The 24,054-nt window shown below is 40.4% G+C and overlaps 1 protein-coding gene across 1 annotated transcript in view; it reads left to right on the plus strand.

Annotated features, from left to right (window-relative positions):
* Window positions 1-24,054, plus strand: part of SRP72 (signal recognition particle 72) — a 130,413-nt gene that overhangs the window by 36,160 nt on the left and 70,199 nt on the right. Inside the window, exon 14 of the mRNA XM_053700023.1 lies at window positions 15,882-15,977. Within this exon, the coding sequence (XP_053555998.1) occupies window positions 15,882-15,977 (96 nt within the window). The remainder of the gene's footprint in view (window positions 1-15,881; window positions 15,978-24,054) is intronic.

The raw sequence follows: 24,054 nt of genomic DNA on the forward strand, positions 1-24,054 counted from the left end.
CTGCTTTCAGAATTTGTTATCTTTGCTAATGGGATTAAACCTTTGCTAAAGTTGTGTTGTTTGCAGGGATTGAGGCTATAACTGTTTCAATTTATTAATTTTCAACTGTCATAGATCTTCTGTGCTTCTTAAAGGCACAGTACGTTTTTAATATTATTCTAATTGAATTGTATTCCAAGTTGCAAGTTTATTTGCTAGTGTGTTAAACATGTCTGATTCAGAGGATGATACCTGTGTCATTTGTTGCAATGCCAAAGTGGAGCCCAATAGAAATTTATGTACTAACTGTATTGATGCTACTTTAAATAAAAGTCAATCTGTACAAATTGAACAAATTTCACCAAACAACGAGGGGAGAGTTATGCCGACTAACTCGCCTCACGTGTCAGTACCTGCATCTCCCGATCGGGAGGTGCGTGATATTGTAGCGCCGAGTACATCTGGGCGGCCATTACAAATCACATTACAGGATATGGCTACTGTTATGACTGAAGTTTTGGCTAAATTACCAGAACTAAGAGGTAAGCGTGATCACTCTGGGGTGAGAACAGAGTGCGCTGATAATATTAGGGCCATGTCAGACACTGCGTCACAGGTGGCAGAACATGAGGACGGAGAACTTCATTCTGTGGGTGACGGTTCTGATCCAAACAGACTGGATTCAGATAATTCAAATTTTAAATTTAAACTGGAAAACCTCCGTGTATTACTAGGGGAGGTGTTAGCGGCTCTGAATGATTGTAACACAGTTGCAATACCAGAGAAAATGTGTAGGTTGGATAAATATTTTGCGGGTACCGGCGAGTACTGAGGTTTTTCCTATACCTAAGAGACTTACTGAAATTGTTACTAAGGAGTGGGATAGACCCGGTGTGCCGTTCTCACCCCCTCCGATATTTAGAAAAATGTTTCCAATAGACGCCACCACACGGGACTTATGGCAAACGGTCCCTAAGGTGGAGGGAGCAGTTTCTACTTTAGCTAAGCGTACCACTATCCCGGTGGAGGATAGCTGTGCTTTTTCAGATCCAATGGATAAAAAATTAGAGGGTTACCTTAAGAAAATGTTTGTTCAACAAGGTTTTATATTGCAACCCCTTGCATGCATTGCGCCGATCACGGCTGCAGCGGCATTCTGGAGTCTCTGGAAGAGAACATTAGTTCAGCTACTCTGGACGACATTACGGACAGGCTTAGAGTCCTTAAACTAGCTAATTCATTCATTTCGGAGGCCGTAGTACATCTTACTAAACTTACGGCGAATAATTCAGGATTCGCCATTCAGGCACGCAGGGCGCTGTGGCTAAAATCCTGGTCAGCTGATGTTACTTCTAAGTCTAAATTGCTGAATATACCTTTCAAAGGGCAGACCTTATTCGGGCCCGGGTTGAAAGAGAATAACGCTGACATTACAGGAGGTAAAGGCCATGCCCTGCCTCAGGACAAAGCCAAAGCTAAGGCTAGACAGTCTAATTTTCGTTCCTTTCGTAATTTCAAAGCAGGAGCAGCATCAACTTCCTCTGCACCAAAACAGGAAGGAGCTGTTGCTCGCTACAGACAAGGCTGGAAGCCTAACCAGTCCTGGAACAAGGGCAAGCAGACCAGGAAACCTGCTTCTGCCCCTAAAACAGCATGAATTGAGGGCCCCCGATCCGGGATCGGATCTAATGGGGGGCAGACTTTCTCTCTTCGCCCAGGCTTGGGCAAGAGATGTCCAGGATCCCTGGGCGCTAGAGATAATATCTCAGGGATACCTTCTGGACATCAAATACTCTCCTCCAAGAGAGAGATTTCATCTGTCAAGGTTGTCAACAATCCAGACAAAGAAAGAGGCTTTTCTACGCTGCGTACAAGAGCTCTTGTTAATGGGAGTAATCCATCCAGTTCCACGATCGGAACAGGGACAGGGGTTTTACTCAAATCTGTTTGTGGTTCCCAAAAAAGAGGGAACTTTCAGACCAATCCTGGACTTAAAGATCCTAAACAAATTCCTAAGAGTTCCATCGTTCAAGATGGAGACTATTCGGACAATTTTACCTATGATCCAAGAGGGTCAGTACATGACCACTGTAGATTTAAAAGATGCTTACCTTCACATACCGATTCACAAAGATCATTACCGGTACCTGAGGTTTGCCTTCCTAGACAGGCATTACCAGTTTGTGGCTCTTCCATTCGGATTGGCTACAGCTCCAAGAATCTTCACAAAGGTTCTGGGTGCTCTTCTGGCGGTACTAAGACCGCGGGGAATCTCGGTAGCTCCATACCTAGACGACATTCTGATACAAGCTTCAAGCTTTCAAACTGCCAAGTCTCATACAGAGTTAGTACTGGCATTTCTAAGGTCACATGGATGGAAGGTGAACGAAAAGAAAAGTTCACTCGTTCCACTCACAAGAGTTCCCTTCCTGGGGACTCTTATAGATTCTGTAGAAATGAAGATTTACCTGACAGAGGACAGGCTAACAAGACTTCAAAGTGCTTGCCGCACCCTTCATTCCATTCAACACCCGTCAGTGGCTCAATGCATGGAGGTAATCGGCTTAATGGTAGCGGCAATGGACATAGTACCCTTTGCACGCTTTCACCTCAGACCACTGCAACTGTGCATGCTAAGTCAGTGGAATGGGGATTACTCAGACTTATCCCCTTCTCTGAATCTGGATCAAGAGACCAGAAATTCTCTTCTATGGTGGCTTTCTCGGCCACATCTGTCCAGGGGGATGCCATTCAGCAGACCAGACTGGACAATTGTAACAACAGATGCCAGCCTTCTAGGTTGGGGTGCCGTCTGGAATTCTCTGAAGGCTCAGGGACAATGGAGTCAGGAGGAGAGTCTCCTGCCAATAAACATTCTGGAATTGAGAGCAGTTCTCAATGCCCTCCTGGCTTGGCCCCAGTTGACAACTCGGGGGTTCATCAGGTTTCAGTCGGACAACATCACGACTGTAGCTTACATCAACCATCAGGGAGGGACAAGAAGCTCCCTAGCTATGATGGAAGTATCAAAGATAATTCGCTGGGCAGAGTCTCACTCTTGCCACCTGTCAGCAATCCACATCCCGGGAGTGGAGAACTGGGAGGCGGATTTCTTAAGTCGTCAGACTTTTCATCCGGGGGAGTGGGAACTCCATCCGGAGGTCTTTGCCCAAATACTTCGACGTTGGGGCAAACCAGAGATAGATCTCATGGCGTCTCGACAGAACGCCAAGCTTCCTCGTTACGGGTCCAGATCCAGGGATCCAGGAGCAGTCCTGATAGATGCCCTGACAGCACCTTGGGACTTCAGGATGGCTTACGTGTTTCCACCCTTCCCGATGCTTCCTCGATTGATTGCCAGAATCAAACAAGAGAGAGCATCAGTGATTCTAATAGCACCTGCGTGGCCACGCAGGACTTGGTATGCAGACCTGGTGGACATGTCATCCTGTCCACCTTGGTCTCTACCTCTGAAACAGGACCTTCTGATACAGGGTCCCTTCAAACATCAAAATCTAACTTCTCTGAAGCTGACTGCTTGGAAATTGAACGCTTGATTTTATCAAGACGTGGGTTTTCTGAGTCAGTTATTGATACCTTAATACAGGCTAGGAAGCCTGTTACCAGAAAGATTTACCATAAGATATGGCGTAAATACCTATATTGGTGTGAATCCAAAGGTTACTCTTGGAGTAAGGTTAGGATTCCTAGGATATTGTCTTTTCTACAAGAAGGTTTAGAAAAGGGTTTATCTGCTAGTTCATTAAAGGGACAGATCTCAGCTCTGTCCATTCTGTTACACAAACGTCTGTCAGAAGTTCCTGACGTCCAGGCTTTTTGTCAGGCTTTGGCCAGGATTAAGCCTGTGTTTAAAACTGTTGCTCCACCATGGAGTTTAAAACTTGTTCTTAATGTTTTACAGGGCGTTCCGTTTGAACCCCTTCATTCCATTGATATAAAGTTGTTATCTTGGAAAGTTCTATTTCTTCTGTTATGTGTGATCAGTCCACGGGTCATCATTACTTCTGGGATATAACTCCTCCCCAACAGGAAATGCAAGAGGATTCACCCAGCAGAGCTGCATATAGCTCCTCCCCTCTACGTCAGTCCCAGTCATTCTCTTGCACCCAACGACTAGATAGGATGTGTGAGAGGACTATGGTGATTATACTTAGTTTTTATGACTTCAATCAAAAGTTTGTTATTTTACAATAGCACCGGAGCGTGTTATTACTTCTCTGGCAGAGTTTGAGGAAGAATCTACCAGAGTTTTTTACTATGATTTTAACCGGAGTAGTTAAGATCATATTGCTGTTCTCGGCCATCTGAGGGAGGTAAAAGCTTCAGATTAGGGGACAGCGGGCAGATGAATCTGCATTGAGGTATGTAGCAGTTTTTATTTTCTGAATGGAATTGATGAGAAAATCCTGCCATACCGTTATAATGACATGTATACACTTCAGTATTCTGGGGATGGTATTTCACCGGAACTACTCTGTTAAAAGTCACTAATCCTTTTAATAAGTATTTTCATGTTAAACGTTTTTGCTGGAATGTAGAATCGTTTACATTTCTGAGGTACTGAGTGAATAAATATTTGGGCATTATTTTCCACTTGGCAGTTGTTTGGTTTTAATTGTGACAGTTTCGTTTCTCTTCACTGCTGTGTGTGAGGGGGAGGGGCCGTTTTGGCGCTCTTTGCTACGCATCAAAAATTTCCAGTCAGTTACTCTTATATTTCCTGCATGATCCGGTTTATCTCCGACAGATCTCAGGGGTCTTCAAACTTCTTTAGAGGGAGGTAGATTCTCTCAGCAGAGCTGTGAGAATTTTATATTGACTGTGAATAAAAACGTTGCTCTGTAATTTTTATGTCAAATTTAATTATTGTTATTTTACTAATGGGAACAAACCTTTGCTAAAAGTTGTGTTGTTTTAAAGTTTGATGCTATAACTGTTTTTCAGTTCATTATTTCAACTGTCATTTAATCGTTTAGTACCTCTTTGAGGCACAGTACGTTTTTGCTAAAAAAGATTATAACCAAGTTGCAAGTTTATTGCTAGTGTGTTAAACATGTCTGACTCAGAGGAAGATATCTGTGTCATTTGTTCCAATGCCAAGGTGGAGCCCAATAGAAATTTATGTACTAACTGTATTGATGCTACTTTAAATAAAAGTCAAACTGTACAATTTGAACAAATTTCACCAAACAGCGAGGGGAGAGTTATGCCGACTAACTCGCCTCACGCGGCAGTACCTGCATCTCCCGCCCGGGAGGTGCGTGATATTATGGCGCCTAGTACATCTGGGCGGCCATTACAGATAACATTACAAGATATGGCTACTGTTATGACTGAAGTTTTGTCTAAATTACCAGAACTAAGAGGCAAGCGTGATCACTCTGGGGTGAGAACAGAGTGCGCTGACAATACTAGGGCCATGTCTGATACTGCGTCACAGCTTGCAGAGCATGAGGACGGAGAGCTTCATTCTGTGGGTGACGGTTCTGATCCAAACAGATTGGATTCAGATATTTCAAATTTTAAATTTAAATTGGAGAACCTCCGTGTATTACTAGGGGAGGTTTTAGCAGCTCTCAATGATTGTAACACCGTTGCAATACCAGAGAAACTGTGTAGGTTGGATAAATACTTTGCGGTACCGGCGAGTACTGACGTTTTTCCTATACCTAAGAGACTAACTGAAATTGTTACTAAGGAGTGGGATAGACCCGGTGTGCCGTTCTCACCCCCTCCAATATTTAGAAAGATGTTTCCAATAGACGCCACCACTCGGGACTTATGGCAAACGGTCCCTAAGGTGGAGGGAGCAGTTTCTACTTTAGCTAAGCGTACCACTATCCCGGTGGAGGATAGCTGTGCTTTTTCAGATCCAATGGATAAAAAATTAGAGGGTTACCTTAAGAAAATGTTTGTTCAACAAGGTTTTATATTGCAACCCCTTGCATGTATCGCGCCGATTACGGCTGCGGCAGCATTTTGGATTGAGTCTCTGGAAGAGAACCTTAGTTCATCTACGCTAGACGACATTACGGACAGGCTTAGAGTCCTTAAACTAGCTAATTCATTCATTTCGGAGGCCGTAGTACATTTAACCAAACTTACGGCTAAGAACTCAGGATTCGCCATCCAGGCACGTAGGGCGCTGTGGCTAAAATCCTGGTCAGCTGATGTTACTTCTAAGTCCAAATTACTTAATATACCTTTCAAGGGGCAGTCTTTATTTGGGCCCGGTTTGAAAGAAATTATCGCTGACATTACAGGAGGTAAGGGCCACGCCCTACCTCAAGACAAAGCCAAAGCTAAGGCTAGACAGTCTAATTTTCGTCCCTTTCGGAATTTCAAAACAGGAACAGCATCAACCTCCACTGCACCAAAACAGGAGGGAGCTGTTGCTCGTTACAGGCAAGGCTGGAAGCCTAACCAGTCCTGGAACAAGGGCAAGCAGGCCAGGAAACCTGCTGCTGCCCCAAAGACAGCATGAACCGAGAGCCCCCGATCCGGGACCGGATCTAGTGGGGGGCAGACTTTCTCTCTTCGCCCAGGCCTGGGCAAGAGATGTTCAGGATCCCTGGGCGTTAGAGATCATATCTCAGGGATACCTTCTAGACTTCAAATTATCTCCCCCAAGAGGGAGATTTCATCTGTCGAGGTTGTCAACAAACCAGATAAAGAAAGAAGCGTTTCTACGCTGTGTACAAGATCTGTTATTAATGGGAGTGATCCATCCGGTTCCGCGGTCGGAACAAGGACAAGGGTTCTACTCAAACCTATTTGTGGTTCCCAAAAAAGAGGGAACGTTCAGGCCAATCTTAGATTTAAAGATTCTAAACAAATTCCTAAGAGTTCCATCGTTCAAAATGGAAACTATTCGGACAATCTTACCCATGATCCAAAAGGGTCAGTACATGACCACAGTGGATTTAAAAGATGCTTACCTTCACATACCGATTCACAAAGATCATCACCGGTATCTAAGGTTTGCCTTCCTAGACAGGCACTACCAGTTTGTAGCTCTTCCATTCGGATTGGCTACGGCTCCAAGAATCTTCACAAAGGTTCTGGGTGCCCTTCTGGCGGTACTAAGACCGCGAGGGATTTCGGTAGCTCCGTACCTAGACGACATTCTAATTCAAGCTTCAAGCTTTCAAACTGCCAAGTCTCATACAGAGTTAGTTCTGGCATTTCTAAGGTCGCATGGATGGAAAGTGAACGAAAAGAAGAGTTCTCTTTTTCCTCTCACAAGAGTTCCATTCTTGGGGACTCTTATAGATTCTGTAGAAATGAAGATTTACCTGACAGAAGACAGGTTAACAAGGCTTCAAAATGCATGCCGTGTCCTTCATTCCATTCAACACCCGTCAGTAGCTCAATGCATGGAGGTGATCGGCTTAATGGTAGCGGCTATGGACATAGTACCTTTTGCACGCCTACACCTCAGACCGCTGCAATTGTGCATGCTAAGTCAGTGGAATGGGGATTACTCAGATTTGTCCCCTACTCTGAATCTGAATCAAGAGACCAGAAATTCTCTTCTATGGTGGCTTTATCGGCCACACCTGTCCAGGGGGATGCCATTCAGCAGGCCAGACTGGACAATTGTAACAACAGACGCCAGCCTACTAGGTTGGGGCGCTGTCTGGAATTCTCTGAAGGCTCAGGGACTATGGAATCAGGAGGAGAGTCTCCTTCCAATAAACATTCTGGAATTGAGAGCAGTTCTCAATGCCCTTCTGGCTTGGCCTCAATTAACAACTCGGGGGTTCATCAGGTTTCAGTCGGACAACATCACGACTGTAGCTTACATCAACCATCAGGGAGGGACAAGAAGCTCCCTAGCAATGATGGAAGTATCAAAGATAATTTGCTGGGCAGAGTCTCACTCTTGCCACCTGTCAGCAATCCACATCCCGGGAGTGGAGAACTGGGAGGCGGATTTCTTGAGTCGCCAGACTTTTCATCCGGGGGAGTGGGAACTTCATCCGGAGGTCTTTGCCCAAATACTTCGACGTTGGGGCAAACCAGAAATAGATCTCATGGCGTCTCGCCAGAACGCCAAACTTCCTCACTACGGGTCCAGATCCAGGGATCCGGGAGCGGTTATGATAGATGCTTTGACAGCACCTTGGAACTTCGGGATGGCTTACGTGTTTCCACCCTTCCCGCTGCTTCCTCGATTGATTGCCAAAATCAAACAGGAGAGAGCATCAGTGATTCTAATAGCACCTGCATGGCCACGCAGGACTTGGTATGCAGATCTAGTGGACATGTCATCCTGTCCGCCTTGGTCTCTACCTCTAAGACAGGACCTTCTGATACAGGGTCCATTCAAACATCAAAATCTAACTTCTCTGAAGCTGACTGCTTGGAAATTGAACGCTTGATTTTATCAAAACGTGGTTTTTCTGAGTCGGTTATTGATACCCTGATACAGGCTAGGAAGCCTGTTACCAGAAGGATTTACCATAAAATATGGCGTAAATACCTATACTGGTGCGAATCCAAAGGTTACTCCTGGAGTAAGGTTAGGATCCCTAGGATATTGTCCTTTCTACAAGAAGGTTTAGAAAAGGGTTTATCAGCTAGTTCATTAAAGGGACAGATTTCAGCTCTGTCCATCTTGTTACACAGGCGTCTGTCAGAAAATCCAGACGTCCAGGCCTTTTGTCAGGCTTTAGCTAGGATCAAGCCTGTGTTTAAAGCTGTTGCTCCGCCATGGAGTTTAAACTTAGTTCTTAACGTTTTACAGGGTGTTCCGTTTGAACCCCTTCATTCCATTGATATAAAATTGTTATCTTGGAAAGTTCTGTTTTTAATGGCTATTTCCTCGGCTCGAAGAGTCTCTGAGTTATCAGCTTTACATTGTGATTCTCCTTATCTGATTTTTCACTCAGACAAGGTAGTTCTGCGTACTAAACCTGGGTTCTTACCTAAGGTAGTCACTAACAGGAATATCAATCAAGAGATTGTTGTTCCATCCTTGTGTCCAAATCCTTCTTCAAAGAAGGAACGTCTTCTACACAATCTGGATGTAGTTCGTGCCCTCAAGTTCTACTTGCAGGCAACTAAAGATTTTCGCCAAACTTCTTCCCTGTTTGTCGTTTATTCTGGACAGAGGAGAGGTCAAAAAGCTTCTGCTACCTCTCTCTCTTTTTGGCTTCGTAGCATAATACGTTTAGCCTATGAGACTGCTGGACAGCAGCCTCCTGAAAGAATTACAGCTCACTCCACTAGAGCTGTGGCTTCCACTTGGGCCTTTAAGAATGAGGCCTCTGTTGAACAGATTTGCAAGGCTGCAACTTGGTCTTCGCTTCATACTTTTTCCAAATTTTACAAATTTGACACTTTTGCTTCTTCGGAGGCTATTTTTGGGAGAAAGGTTCTTCAGGCAGTGGTTCCTTCTGTATAATGAGCCTGCCTATCCCTCCCGTCATCCGTGTACTTTTGCTTTGGTATTGGTATCCCAGAAGTAATGATGACCCGTGGACTGATCACACATAACAGAAGAAAACATAATTTATGCTTACCTGATAAATTCCTTTCTTCTGTTGTGTGATCAGTCCACGGCCCGCCCTGTTTTAAGGCAGGTAAATATTTTTTAAATTATACTCCAGTCACCACTTCACCCTTGGTTACTCCTTTCTCGTTGATTCTTGGTCGAATGACTGGGACTGACGTAGAGGGGAGGAGCTATATGCAGCTCTGCTGGGTGAATCCTCTTGCATTTCCTGTTGGGGAGGAGTTATATCCCAGAAGTAATGATGACCCGTGGACTGATCACACAACAGAAGAAAGGAATTTATCAGGTAAGCATAAATTATGTTTTTTAATGGCTATTTCCTCGGCTCGAAGAGTCTCTGAATTATCAGCCTTACATTGTGATTCTCCTTATTTGATTTTTCATTCGGATAAGGTAGTTCTGCGTACTAAACCTGGGTTCTTACCTAAGGTAGTTACTAACAGGAATATCAATCAAGAGATTGTTGTTCCTTCTTTGTGCCCAAATCCTTCTTCGAAGAAGGAACGTCTACTGCACAACCTGGATGTAGTCCGTGCTCTAAAATTTTACTTACAGGCAACTAAAGAATTTCGACAAACGTCTTCTCTGTTTGTCGTTTACTCTGGGCAGAGGAGAGGTCAAAAAGCTTCTGCTACCTCTCTTTCTTTTTGGCTTCGTAGCATAATTCGTTTAGCTTATGAGACTGCTGGACAGCAGCCTCCTGAAAGAATTACAGCTCATTCTACTAGAGCTGTGGCTTCCACTTGGGCATTCAAGAATGAGGCCTCTGTTGAGCAGATTTGCAAGGCTGCAACTTGGTCTTCGCTTCATACTTTTTCCAAATTTTACAAATTTGACACTTTTGCTTCATCGGAGGCTATTTTTGGGAGAAAGGTTCTTCAGGCAGTGGTTCCTTCTGTATAAAGAGCCTGCCTATCCCTCCCGTCATCCGTGTACTTTTGCTTTGGTATTGGTATCCCAGAAGTAATGATGACCCGTGGACTGATCACACTTAACAGAAGAAAACATAATTTATGCTTACCTGATAAATTCCTTTCTTCTGTAGTGTGATCAGTCCACGGCCCGCCCTGTTTTTAAGGCAGGTAAATATTTTTTAATTTATACTCCAGTCACCACTTCACCCTTGGCTTTTCCTTTCTCGTTGGTCCTTGGTCGAATGACTGGGAGTGACGTAGAGGGGAGGAGCTATATGCAGCTCTGCTGGGTGAATCCTCTTGCACTTCCTGTTGGGGAGGAGTAATATCCCAGAAGTAATGATGACCCGTGGACTGATCACACTACAGAAGAAAGGAATTTATCAGGTAAGCATAAATTTATGTTTTTTATGCTTCTAACTGCAGATTTTTTGGAAAAAAAAATTCAAACAGGCTTTGAGTTTTAAAGAGATGACAATGGATCAGATATCATTATAATTAGAGTTGTTAGACAATACATGCGACATTTAAGCGCAAATACCAAAGTTTGAATAAACTTTAAATACAGATTACGATTTTAACAACAACATCATCTCTGTTTGGATACAGGCAAAGAGTTATCCAAACCATATTATATAAAAATAAATAAATCTGTACTTTTACTCCTGAGAGTCTGTTTGGTGCTTATTCAGTTTTTCATAAGTCTTAAATTTTGCTTTATAGACGTTTGTGTTTCCAGAGAAATTTCTGGATAGGTAAAATACTTTTGAACAGAGAAAGTTCTAAAAAGTGATAGAGGGAGAGAGAGATGTGTGAGAACAGAGAGAGAGGGAAAAAAAAGGGGAGACGGGGCGAGGATGCAAGGGTATGGGGGGGAATAAGGGAGTTTGCTTTCGATTTTATGTGGGGGAAAGTATTGCAGTTTGTGACCTTTTTAAATTATTTTGTTCCATACCGCAAGCAGTGACTCGTGAGTTTCCAATCTGTGTGTTTTTTAAGATAGTGGTACTTTCTTCTACAAGATATGACGAGTCCACAGATTTCATCCTTACTTGTGGGATTTATCCTCCTGCTAACAGGAAGTGGCAAAGAGCACCACAGCAGAGCTGTATATATAGCTCCTCCCTTCCCTCCACCTCCAGTCATTCTCTTTGCCTGTGTTAGTAATAGGAAGAGGTAAAGTGAGGTGTTAGTTTAGATTCTTCAATCAAGAAGTTTTTTATTTTAAAATAGTGCCAGAGAGTGCTATTTTTCTCAGGGGGAAATTGTCAGTCTCTTGCTTCCCAAGAGACAACAGGTTAATTCCGGGGGCAGGTAGGCGCCACAGTGGTGCAGGGGCCAATAAATTGAATAAATAATCAAATTTATGTTCTGAGTGATAATATTGTGTTTGGGCTTATCTTGCAAGTGGATGCAATATTAAGGAGCGTTTTTAGGCACATTAAAACAGTTTTTTCAGGCTAAAAAGCGTTTTTTAGTTTTCAGTAAAATATTTGCGCTTTTAAAATTTAAAGGCGCAGTACAATTTTTTTTTTTGGTATTCGAGGGATCCTCAGGCCGAACTGATAGATGCCTTGGCAGTGCCTTGGTCGTTCAACCTAGCTTATGTGTTTCCACCGTTTCCACTCCTTCCCCGGGTGATTGCTCGAATCAAACAGGAAAGAGCTTCAGTAATTCTAATCGCGCCTGCGTGGCCACGCAGGATTTGGTATGCAGATCTAGTGGACATGTCCTCTCTGCCTCCGTGGAAACTTCCAGTTAGACAGGACCTTCTCATTCAGGGTCCTTTCCAACATCCAAATCTAATTTCTCTGCAGCTGACTGCTTGGAGATTGAACACTTGATTTTATCTAAGCGGGGATACTCTGATTCGGTCATAGGTACTTTAATTCAGGCACGTAAGCCTGTCACTAGAAAGATCTATCATAAGATATGGCGTAAATTTCTTTTTTAGTGTGAATCCAAGGGGTACTCATGGAGTAGAGTTAGGATTCCCAGGATTCTGTCCTTTCTCCAAGAAGGATTGGAGAAAGGGTTATCAGTGAGTTCCTTAAAGGGACAAATTTCTGCTTTGTCAATTTTGTTACATAAACGTTTGGCAGATGTTCCAGACGTTCAGTCTTTTTGTCAGGCTCTAACCAGAATTAAGCCTGTGTTTAGACCAATTGCTCCACCCTGGAGTTTGAATTTAGTTCTTAGTATTCTTCAAGGGGTTCCGTTTGAACCCATGCATTCCATAGATATTAAGTTGTTATCTTGGAAAGTTTTGTTTTTGGTTGCTATTTCTTCTGCTCGTAGAGTTTCTGAGCTTTCAGCGTTACAATGTGATTCGCCTTATCTTATCTTCCATTCTGATAAGGTGGTCTTACGTACCAAACCTGGTTTCCTTCCTAAGGTTGTTTCTAATAAGAATATTAATCAGGAAATCGTTGTTCCTTCATTATGTACTAACCCTTCTTCTAAGAAGGAACGTATGTTACATAATCTGGACGTGGTCCGTGCCCTGAAGTTTTACTTGCAGGCGACTAAGGATTTCCGTCAATCATCTTCATTATTCATTGTTTTTTCTGGAAAGCATAGGGGTCAGAAAGCTACGGCTACCTCTCTTTCTTTTTTGCTGGAAGAGTATCATCCGTCTGGCGTATGAGACTGCTGGACAGCAGCCTCCTGAAAGAATTACGGCTCATTCTACTAGGGCTGTGGCTTCCTCATGGGCATTTAAAAACGATGCTTCTGTTGAACAGATTTGCAAGGCTGCAACTTGGTCGTCTCTTCACACTTTTTCCAAATTTTACAAATTTGATACTTTTGCTTCTTCTGAGGCTGGTTTTGGAAGAAAGGTTCTTCAAGCAGTGGTGCCTTCCGTTTTGGTTCCTGTCTTGTCCCTCCCTTTCATCCGCGTCCTGTAGTTTTGGTATTGTATCCCACAAGTAAGGATGAAATCCGTGGACTCGTCATATCTTGTAGAAGAAAAGTAATTTTATGCTTACCTGATAAATTAATTTCTTCTACGATATGACGAGTCCACGGCCCACCCTGTCATTTTTAAGACAGATTTAGATTATATTTTATTTTTTTATAAACTTCAGTCACCTCTGCACCTTTGGCTTTTTCTTTCTCTTCCTAACTTCGGTCGAATGACTGGAAGTGGAGGGAAGGGAGGAGCTATATATACAGCTCTGCTGTGGTGCTCTTTGCCACTTCCTGTTAGCAGGAGTATTAATCCCTCCAAGGCCAGATATGTGTGTGACTCGTCATATCGTAGAATAAATTAATTTATCAGTTAAGCATAAATTTACTTTTTCTAGTGTTATAAGTTCATCCACTTGTATTTTCCATTCCTGGAAAGGAGTGACTTGCAATTTCCAGTGTTTTGGGATGAGTTTTTTTGACGTCAACATTATCAGTAAGAGAGCCTTATGGGCTATACCGCTTATTTTAGGTATTGAGCAGAATAGGAGGGTCTCTGGATTATTGGGGATCTGAGTGGCTAATATTTCCGACATTTCATGAAAAACCTCTGTCTAAAAATTTCTTAATTTCGGGCAAGACCACCAAATATGAAGGAGGATGCCCTCCTCTCCACAGCCTCTCCAGCAGGTCGGACTCAAAGTAGGAAACATTTTATGGAGTCGCACTGAATTTTATATGCATTTCCTTAATCAATGCAGAAACAGAGGAACATTTTGTTGTATTAAATGCTTTGAGCCAAGTATCAGTTTCAATGTCTTGGTTCAGTTCTCTTTGACATGCATGGGTATAAGAAGGAAGGGTAGCTGAGTCTGTAATAATTATTGTTTTGTATAAGGACGAGATAAGATGTTTTGGAGTGATAGGTAAGATGCATAGGTTTTCAAAGTGTTTAGTTTCCTTTCCTAAGTCCTTTTTTTTTGCTTTTTTGGTGGGAAATGTAGTGTAGCCATGAAGAGAAAATCCTTTCATAAGCTTCTTCTAAGGCTGCCTGTGGCTTGACACATCCGTTCTCTACCAGATATTGTATAGAGACTATTCTAAGACTATAAGGCTGCTTTAGACGAGAACCCAGTCGGTAATAGGGAAGGTCAACATTCTCAATGATTGGTGTTAGCGGGGACTGTCTAGAGTAGATCAGAGTGCTTGTGGCGATAATTGTATCCCATTCTGTCAGTATTGTAGTTGCTATATGATAGTTATTTAAGATTTTGGATCTTTTCTGTAAGGGTGTCCATGCTAAAGTGCTCACATTATTAAGTTAAAAAATTTGTCTGTCTAGTCCGATCCAGGCCTTATGATTAGTATTATGTGCCCATTCCACAATATGTTGGAGAATGATTGCTTTTCTATAAGCTGTTAGGTTTGGAACCCCCAGACCTTCTATCTCGCTGGGTAAATACATAGTTCTTTTAGGCACTCTAGGTTTGGACCCTGCCCAAATATATTGTTCTAGTAGTTGTTGGAGCTGGGAGAGAAACCCCTCGTGTATAGATATAGGTAATGTTTGTAAAACATAGAGGATCCTGGACAGGATATTCATTTTCATGACCCCTAATCCCAACCATGTAAGTGGCTTGTTTTTCCATGTTGACAAATCTCGTGAGATTTTATTTTTGAGAGCTAGATAATTCTATTTAAACAGATCTTGGGGTAAGGTAGAAAGATATATTCCCAAATACTTTAAACTTACGTTGTGCAATGGTGATATTGTAACTATTTTTTAAGTGTTGTATATGATGTAGTTGCGCGTTTATTTAGGAGTTCGGACTTACTGATATTTAGACTAAAATCTGAGATTTTTCCATATGATTCTAACTTTTTTTTTTTTTTTTTTTAGTAGTACTGGAACAGAGGTTTCAGCTTCTGTCAGGCAGAATAGAATGTCTTCCGCAAAAAGATCCTGTTTATACTCCATATCCCCTACAGTTAGACCCCTGATAGCCTTATTTTTTCTTATTTATTTGGGCAAGGACCTTTAACGAGATGTCAAAGAACAGAGGGGAAAGGGGGCAACCATGTCTAGTGCCATTATTTATTTTAAACAAGTCTGACAGGATGCCATTTACCCTTATTCTTGCGTTAGGGTTGGAGTACAGTGTCATTGTCATGTTGACAAAAGCTTTTGGTATGCCCATTTCCCCCATTGCCCTTTGCAGAAAAGACCACCACACCCTATCAAAGGCCTTCTCTGCGTCAGTCGCGAAGAGGACCATTGGTACGCCAGACACCCTAGCATGGTTTATTAGTTGCTAACTGCAGATCTTTTAAGTGACAAATAATATTTATGTAGTCAGTCCAAAGGCCACAGTGCGGCTCTCTAATTCTCATGTGCTCCCTGTCCCCAGATAATATGCTCATGTATGAACTATGTTGATTAGCATCTCTTTCACTGTGACTGCATGTCACATAATGTTCTTATATAGTTCGTCACAATAATGTGTATAAATGCTAATCACGTCCTTGTGTTTATCCAGGTGTCGGCACTAGTCACCATGTATAGCCATGATGAAGATATTGACAGTGCAATTGAAGTGTTCACACAGGCAATCTGCTGGTATCAGGAAAGTCAAGTAAGTACAATTTATTTTTCAGAAAACAGTCTATTTTAAGAAGGTATAAGGTTATTTAAGATGTTTCTGTACTTTATAGTATCCGTTCAACGCATAGAGAAGTTTTTTTTTTTTCTTCTTCTATATCTAAAAAATGTTATGTTCAACACCAACATTATCACCAATTTTTTAAATAAATAAAAAATAATACAAAGAAAAAACAAAAATCATCCTAATTATACAGAGAATAATAAAAAAAAGAAATATGTTTTAAGTGACAATATTGATAATCCATTGTTCTTAACTAAATCAAATTTAGTGACAAGTTCATCAAAACTTTTTATGGTCTTAGAATTCATATTCAATAAAGCACTTAATCTACAAATACCCTTATTACTCCAATTTGTAAGAGAGTTAATTGCAGGACTAAAGTTTACATTTCCTATAATAAGATACTTTGCATAGGCTCTATACAATTTGTCAGACTGTATTTCCGTACACGTTAACCTGGATATATTTTTAGAGAATATGATTATTAAATTATGCAGATGATTACCTATCAGATGATATCAAACAAGATGCTGGTGCTACCCTTTTCAAAGTTTTTAGCTCTATCTACATACGAGAAAAATGTTAAGAATTTGTAACCCAAAATCTAGACATTTCCTAATTATAATATTGAATATTTGGGAAACCTAAACATCCATCCATTTTAAAGAAGTGTTAATTTCTTAAAACTTAAACAAGGTTTCTTCCCTTTTCATAGGAAAGCTCTGAACTATTTATGTATCTTTCTGATGTCACCATTAGTAATCAATAAGTGAAGCATCTGTTAAGTATACAGTATCCAAGGAAGACTATTCATTTTAATTAAAGGGACAGTCAAGTCCAAAAAAAAAACTTTCATTTTTCAAATAGGGCATGTTATTTTAAACAACTTTCCAATTTACTTTTATCAACAATTTTGCTTTGTTCTCTTGGTATTCTAGTTGAAAGCAAACCTAGGAAGGCACATATGATTTCTAAGCCCTTGAAGGCCGCCTCTATTTTATTTACTTTTCACAGCAGGGGAGAGCAAGCTCATGTAGGCCATATAGATAGCATTGTGATCACGCTCGTGGCTAGTGGCAGACACTGCACTAATTGGCTAAAATGCAAGTCAATATATAATAACTAAAAGCCTTGTGATTAGGGGCAGTCAGAAGATGCTTAGATACAAGCTAGTCACAGAAGTAAAAAGTGTATTAATATAACAGTGTTGGTTTTGCAAAACTGGGGAATGGGTAATAAAGGTGATTATCTATCTTTTAACCCCTTAACGACACGCGTCGTACAGGGTACGTCTTGCACAAACTGGTCTTTAAAGACCAGCGACGTACCCTGTACGACGTTGGGGTTGAAAGCGGCTGGAAGCGATCCTGATCGCTTCCAGCCGCTTTCCGGTTATTGTAGTGATGCCTCGATATCGAGGCATCACTGCAATAACATTTTTCCCCATCCGATGCAGAGAGAGCCACTCTGTGGCCCTCTCTGCACCGGACATCGATGCCGCGATCGTTGGTGGGTGGGAGCAGACGTGGGAGGCGGGTGGGCGGCGATCGATGATGACCGGTGGGCGGGATCGTGGGCGGGATTGCTGGGGGGCGCGCACGGACGCGCGCGCGTGCACAGGGGAGGCGGGCGGGCGCGTGCACGGGGAGGGAGCGGGTGGGAACCGTTACACTATGGAACAGTGGTTTATATTTAGAGGGAGAGAGGGGGGATAAATATGTTAATCGAAGGGATCTGGGAGGGGGTGGGGGTTTAGTCTTGGGGGGGGGGGGAAGCTACACTACAGAAAAGTGGGGAAAAAATTAAAAAATATACTTTAAAAAAAAATATATTTTTTTTGTAAACTGGGTACTGGCAGACAGCTGCCAGTACCCAAGATGGCTCCCAATAATGTAGAGGGGGAGGGTTAGAGAGCTGTTTGGGGGGGGGATCAGGGAGGTTTGGGGCTAAGAGGGATCCTACACAGCAGCATACTTAAGATGGCGGGGACAATTGTGGGGTGGGGGAGGGAAGAGAGCTGTTTGGGAGGGATCAGTGGGTCTGATGTGTCAGGTGGGAGGCTGATCTCTACACTAAAGCTAAAATTAACCCTGCAAGCTCCCTACAAGATCCCTAATTAACCCCTTCACTGCTAGCCATAATACACGTGTGATGTGCAGCGGCATTTAGCAGCCTTCTAATTACCAAAAAGCATTGCCAAAGCCATATATGTCTGCTATTTCTGAACAAAGGGGATACCAGAGAAGCATTTACAACCATTTGTGCTATAATTGCACAAGCTGTTTGTAAATAATTTCAGTGAGAAACCTAAAATTGCGAAAAAAATTACGTTTTTTTTTAATTTGATCGCATTTGGCGGTGAAATGGTGGCATTAAATTTACCAAAATGGGCCTAGATCAATACTTTGGGTTGTCTACTACACTACACTAAAGCTAAAATTAACTCTACAAGCTCCCTACATGCTCCCTAATTAACCCCTTCACTGCTGGGCATAAAACACGTGTGGCGCGCAGTGGCATTTAGCAGCCTTCTAATTACCAAAAAGCAACGCCAAAGCCATATAAGTCTGCTATTTCTGAACAAAGGGGATCCCAGAGAAGCACTTACAACCATTTATGCCATAATTGCACAAGTTGTTTGTAAATAATTTCTGTGAGAAACCTAAAGTTTGTGAAAAAGTGAACATTTTTTTTTATTTGATCGCATTTGGCGGTGAAATGGTGGCATGAAATATACCAAAATGGGCCTAGATCAATACTTTGGGATGTCTTCTAAAAAAAAATATATACATGTCAAGGGATATTTAGGTATTCCTGACAGATATCAGGGTTCCAATGTAACTAGCGCTCATTTTGAAAAAAAGTGGTTTTGAAATAGCAAAGTGCTACTTGTATTTATGGCCCTATAACTTGCAAAAAAAGCAAAGAATATGTAAACATTGGGTATTTCTAAACTCAGGACAAATTTTAGAAACTATTTAGCATGGTTGTTTTTTGGTGGTTGTAGATGTGTAACAGATTTTGGGGGTCAAAGTTAGAAAAAGTGTGTTTTTTTCCATTTTTTCCTCATATTTTATAATATTTTTAATAGTAAATTATAAGATATGATGAAAATAATGGTATCTTTAGAAAGTCCATTTAGTGGCGAGAAAAACGGTATATAATATGTGTGGGTACAGTAAACGAGTAAGAGGAAAATTACAGCTAAACACAAACACCGCAGAAATGTAAAAATAGCCCTGGTCCTTAAGGGAAAGAAATTTAAAAATGGCCGTGTCCTTAAGGGGTTAAACAACAAAAATTCTGGTGTTGACTGTCCCTTTAATTCGGACAGATAATTTTTCCATTTCATTAAATCCTTATCTGATTTCGTCAGTAAATTACTTATATTCAATTCATACCATGTCTTTTTGGATTTCTTAAATTAAATAATTTTTAACTTAAGTAAATTTTAAATCACCTCCTTCATCTACATTACTCTTATTTAACAAACGAATGTCAGATTTCTCTAAATTAATTTTATAGTCTGAAATCTTTTCATAATCCTTTATCACTTAAGATAATTGGCAAGTTTTTCCTTGGGTTCTGGACATATAATAATAAATAATTGAGACGCCTTCATTTGTTCACAAAATAACATTCTCTAATTACAAGCTAAAGGTTCTAACATAAAGTAAAGGAGAGGGGGGGCATCCTTGTCTGGTGCCCCATTTAAGTTTAAATTTAGAGAGGATAATTATTCACCAGAATTGGGGCCCAGGTAGCTGAATAGATATTTTGTATGAATTTAAAAATAATACCCCTAAAATTTAAACTGAACTAACGCTTTAAACAAGTAAGACCATTGTACTATTAAAGGGACATGAAACCCACATTTTTTTCTTTCATGATTCAGATAGAGAATACAATTTTAAAAAACTTTCTAATTTTCTTCTATTATCTAGTCTGCTTCATTCTCTTGATATCCTTTGCTGAAAAGCATATCTAGATAGGCTTATTTGCTGCTGGTTGGTGGCTGCAGAAAGATGCCTCGTGATTGGCTCTCCCGTGTGCATTATTTCTTCTACAAAGGATATGTAAAGAATGAAGCAAATTAGATAATAGAAGTAAATTGGAATGTTGTTTAAAAATGTATCCTCTACCTGAATCATGAAAGAAAAATTGTTGGTTTTGTGTCCCTTTTAAGGCTTTTTCATCATCTAATGATATTAGCAAAGCCTCTGAGGGTTAACATTTTTGCCTTTTTATGGTCGTCACAATAATTTGCTATAATATGAAGAATACACCTCATTTTTAGTAGCAGAGCCTGTTTAAATAAAGCTGACCTGGTTTTAATGTATAACATCTGTAAGTATTTTCTTAAGCCTATTTGCCAAAGTAGCGAGAGGGTTTTTTTTTTTTTTCCTAGGTTTAGGTATTATGATAGGTTTGCTTGAGAAAGTTTACTTTTTTTTTTTCTAGGTTTAGATATTAAAGGGACAGTATACACTAATTTTCATATAACTGCATGTAATAGACACTACTATAAAGAATAAGATGCACAGATACTGATATAAAAATCCAGTATAAAACTGTTAAAAAAACTTAGAAGCTCTTAGTTTAGCTCTGTAGAAAAGGTAGCTGGAAAGCCCACTGCAAGTGGCAAATAAAACACTCCCCCCTCCTCTTGCATATGAAAAGACCCTTTACACAAACAGGAGCAAGCTGAAGTAGGTAGCTGACGGTATTCTCATAAAACTTTGGGGCTTGGTTAGGAGTCTGAAAATCAGAACAATGTTATTTAAAAAAAAAAAAAAGCAAAACTATACATTTTTAAAAAAAAACTAACTTTATGGGCTATATAAATAGATCATCTACAAAACATTTATGCAAAGAAAAAATGAGTGTATAATGTCCCTTTAATATATGTTTGCTTGAGAACGTTTACTTTTTTTTTTTCTGAATTTATAAAATAAGGCTTCCAATAAGTTTTTCCAATACAGGCTCTACATAGTCTTTGGCAATCTTAAAAAATTTAAATGGGAAGACTGCTGCTTTTTGGGGTTCGCAAAATATATATTTTTTTATTTGGGCCATAGACCATTAAACAACATAATTACTTGACTACTGATATTTACTTGGGTCTACCTTTGGGGTCACATTTTGTTTTTACCAAATACAATTGCAACTCAAACACTTTATTTTATTATATGAAGCATAGATTGCTTCCTAAACCCAAGAATGGGTATGCTTTGTTGAATGAGCAGCAATGCACTACTGGTTGCGGACTGAACATATGGATGAGCCAATAACAATTGTTGTGTGTGTGTGTATATATATATATATATATATATATATATGTGTATATATATGTATATATATATATATATATATATATATATATATATGTGTATATATATATATATATATATATATATATATATATATATATATATATATATATATATATATATGTGTGTATATATATATATATATATATTCTACACACCCCTGTTAAAATGGCAGGTTTATGTGATGTAAAAAAATGAGAAAAAGATAAATAATTTCAGAACTTTTTCCACCTTTTAATGTGACCTATAAACTATGCAACTCAATTGAAAAACAAACTGAAATCTTTTAGTTGAAGGCAAGTAAAAAATATAAAAATAAAATAATTTGGTTGCATAAGTGTGCACACCCTTAAACTAATACTTTGTTGGAGCACCTTTTGATTTTATTACAGCTTTCAGTCTTTTTGGGTATGAGTCTATCAGCATGGCACATCTTGACTTGGCAAGATTTGCCCACTCTTCTTTGCAAAAACACTTCAAATCTGTCAGATTGCGAGGGCATCTCCTGTGCACAGCCCTCTTCAGATCACCCCACAGATTTTCGATTGGATTCAGGTCTGGGCTCTGGTTGGGCCATTCCAAAACTTTAATCTTCTTCTGGTGAAGCCATTCCTTTGTTAATTTGGATGTATCCTTTGGGTCGTTGTCATGCTGAAAGATGAAGTTCCTCTTCATGTTCAGCTTTCTAGCAGAAGCCTGAAGGTTTTGTGCCAATATTTACTGGTATTTGGAACTGTTCATAATTCCCTCTACCTTGAATAAGGCAAGGCCCCAGTTCCAGCTTAAGAAAAACAGACCCAAAGCATGATGCTACCACCACCATGCTTCACTGTGGGTATGGTGTGCTTTGGTGGTATGCATTGTTGTTTTTGCGCCAAACATATCTTTTGGAATTATTGCCAAAAAGTTCATCCTTGGTTTCATCAGACCATAACACCTTTTCTCACCGGGCTTGGATGTTTTTCTTCATAAGAAAAGGCTTCTATCTTGCCACTCTCTACTTCATAGCCCAGATATATGAAGAATAAGGGAGATTGTTGTCACATGTACCACACAGCCAGTACTTGCCAGATATTCCTGCAGCTCCTTTAATGTTGCTGTAGGCCTCTTGGCAGCCTCCCAGAGCAGTTTTCTTCTCGTCTTTTCATCAATTTTGGAGGGACATCAAGTTCTTGGTAATGTCACTGTTGCGCCATATTTTCTCCACTTGATGACGGTCATCACTGTGTTCCATAGGAAGAGAGGTACGGCGTGCGGCTGCACTGACCCGGAACCGGAACTGCAGATACACCACGGGGTTATCCAATGATAGAACAGAGACTCCGGAGTGCCGTAGCCAGTGGGATCAAGCCCAAAGTGAGTATGAACAGGAGAAAAAGGCAGGCACTACTCGGGGGTTTAAAAAACAAAGAAGTTTATTGATAAACATAAGCCCAACAAAAGAAAAATAGGCTTAGAATTACCAACAGCAATACAGCAGATAGAATGACACAGAGGGACAGACGGCCTGACGCGTTTCGCGCCCCCTAGTGGCGCTTAATCATAGGCTGATTTGGAAAAGACAAGACAACCCTTATATACACAAGGGAATTAACCCCATCCTCACCAACATAACTAATTAATAAAACTTACATGTGTTCTAATGCATTTGAGACTGTGACATGAAATAAACAAAAGAAAACATATAACACCACCTCATAATGTAATCAAGGAAATCTGGAATAATATATAAATTAAGTGTTAATCATGGCCAGTTTTAAGAAAGAGACCTCACTTATTACTATCTAAAAAATTCCAGACAGATTGCCAATTAAGTTATGGGCAAAAGATAAAATGAAAGGAAATTGTTATATATATTAATCTTATTGCTCAATGTGATGCTGTACCTTAACAAGGAATATCAGACTGTATGCACCTTTAGATTAAAAAATTACAGATAACTCTAAGTGTCAATAAAGAAGTTGATATCGCATTCCTTATTCATGCCATGTGGTATTCTGGTATGTAATTTTAAAATCCAGTAAAGTTCTTTTCTATCTAGGATTTTATTTTTGTTCCCACCTCTAGGGGGAAGTATAACTCTATCAATGACTTGTATAGACATATCTGCAATATGGCTGAAATGTTGATAATTAAAATGGTTTGCTACAGCAGAATCTACAAAGTAATTTTTCACATCTCTAGTGTGCTCACTATATCTTGTTTTTACCTCACGTGACGTTTTTCCAACGTATTGGCTATTACAAAGATTGCAGGTTAATAAATAGACCACGTAAGTGGTTCTACAATTAGCATAGAAGTCAATGTGGTAAGTTTTATTATCATAGGATGAAACAAAACTGTTTCCAACTATTACATTAGTGCAAGTGGTACACTGTCTGCCTCCGCATTTAAAGTTCCCTTTCTTTGAAAGCCAACACGTTGGATTCTGATTATCTTTTGTTGTGACCATACTGGGGGATAGTGACCTAGCTAGAGTTTTTGGCTTTCTGGATACAAATCTGCAATTCTCAATCAGGGGTGTTAAAATAGGATCACCCTTTAATAAATGAAGATGTTTTGGGAACTTTAAATGCGGAGGCAGACAGTGTACCACTTGCACTAATGTAATAGTTGGAAACAGTTTTGTTTCATCCTATGATAATAAAACTTACCACATTGACTTCTATGCTAATTGTAGAACCACTTACGTGGTCTATTTATTAACCTACAATCTT

The sequence above is a fragment of the Bombina bombina genome, chromosome 2 (assembly GCF_027579735.1).
Source record: "Bombina bombina isolate aBomBom1 chromosome 2, aBomBom1.pri, whole genome shotgun sequence".
NCBI classification, from domain to species: Eukaryota; Metazoa; Chordata; class Amphibia; order Anura; family Bombinatoridae; genus Bombina; species Bombina bombina.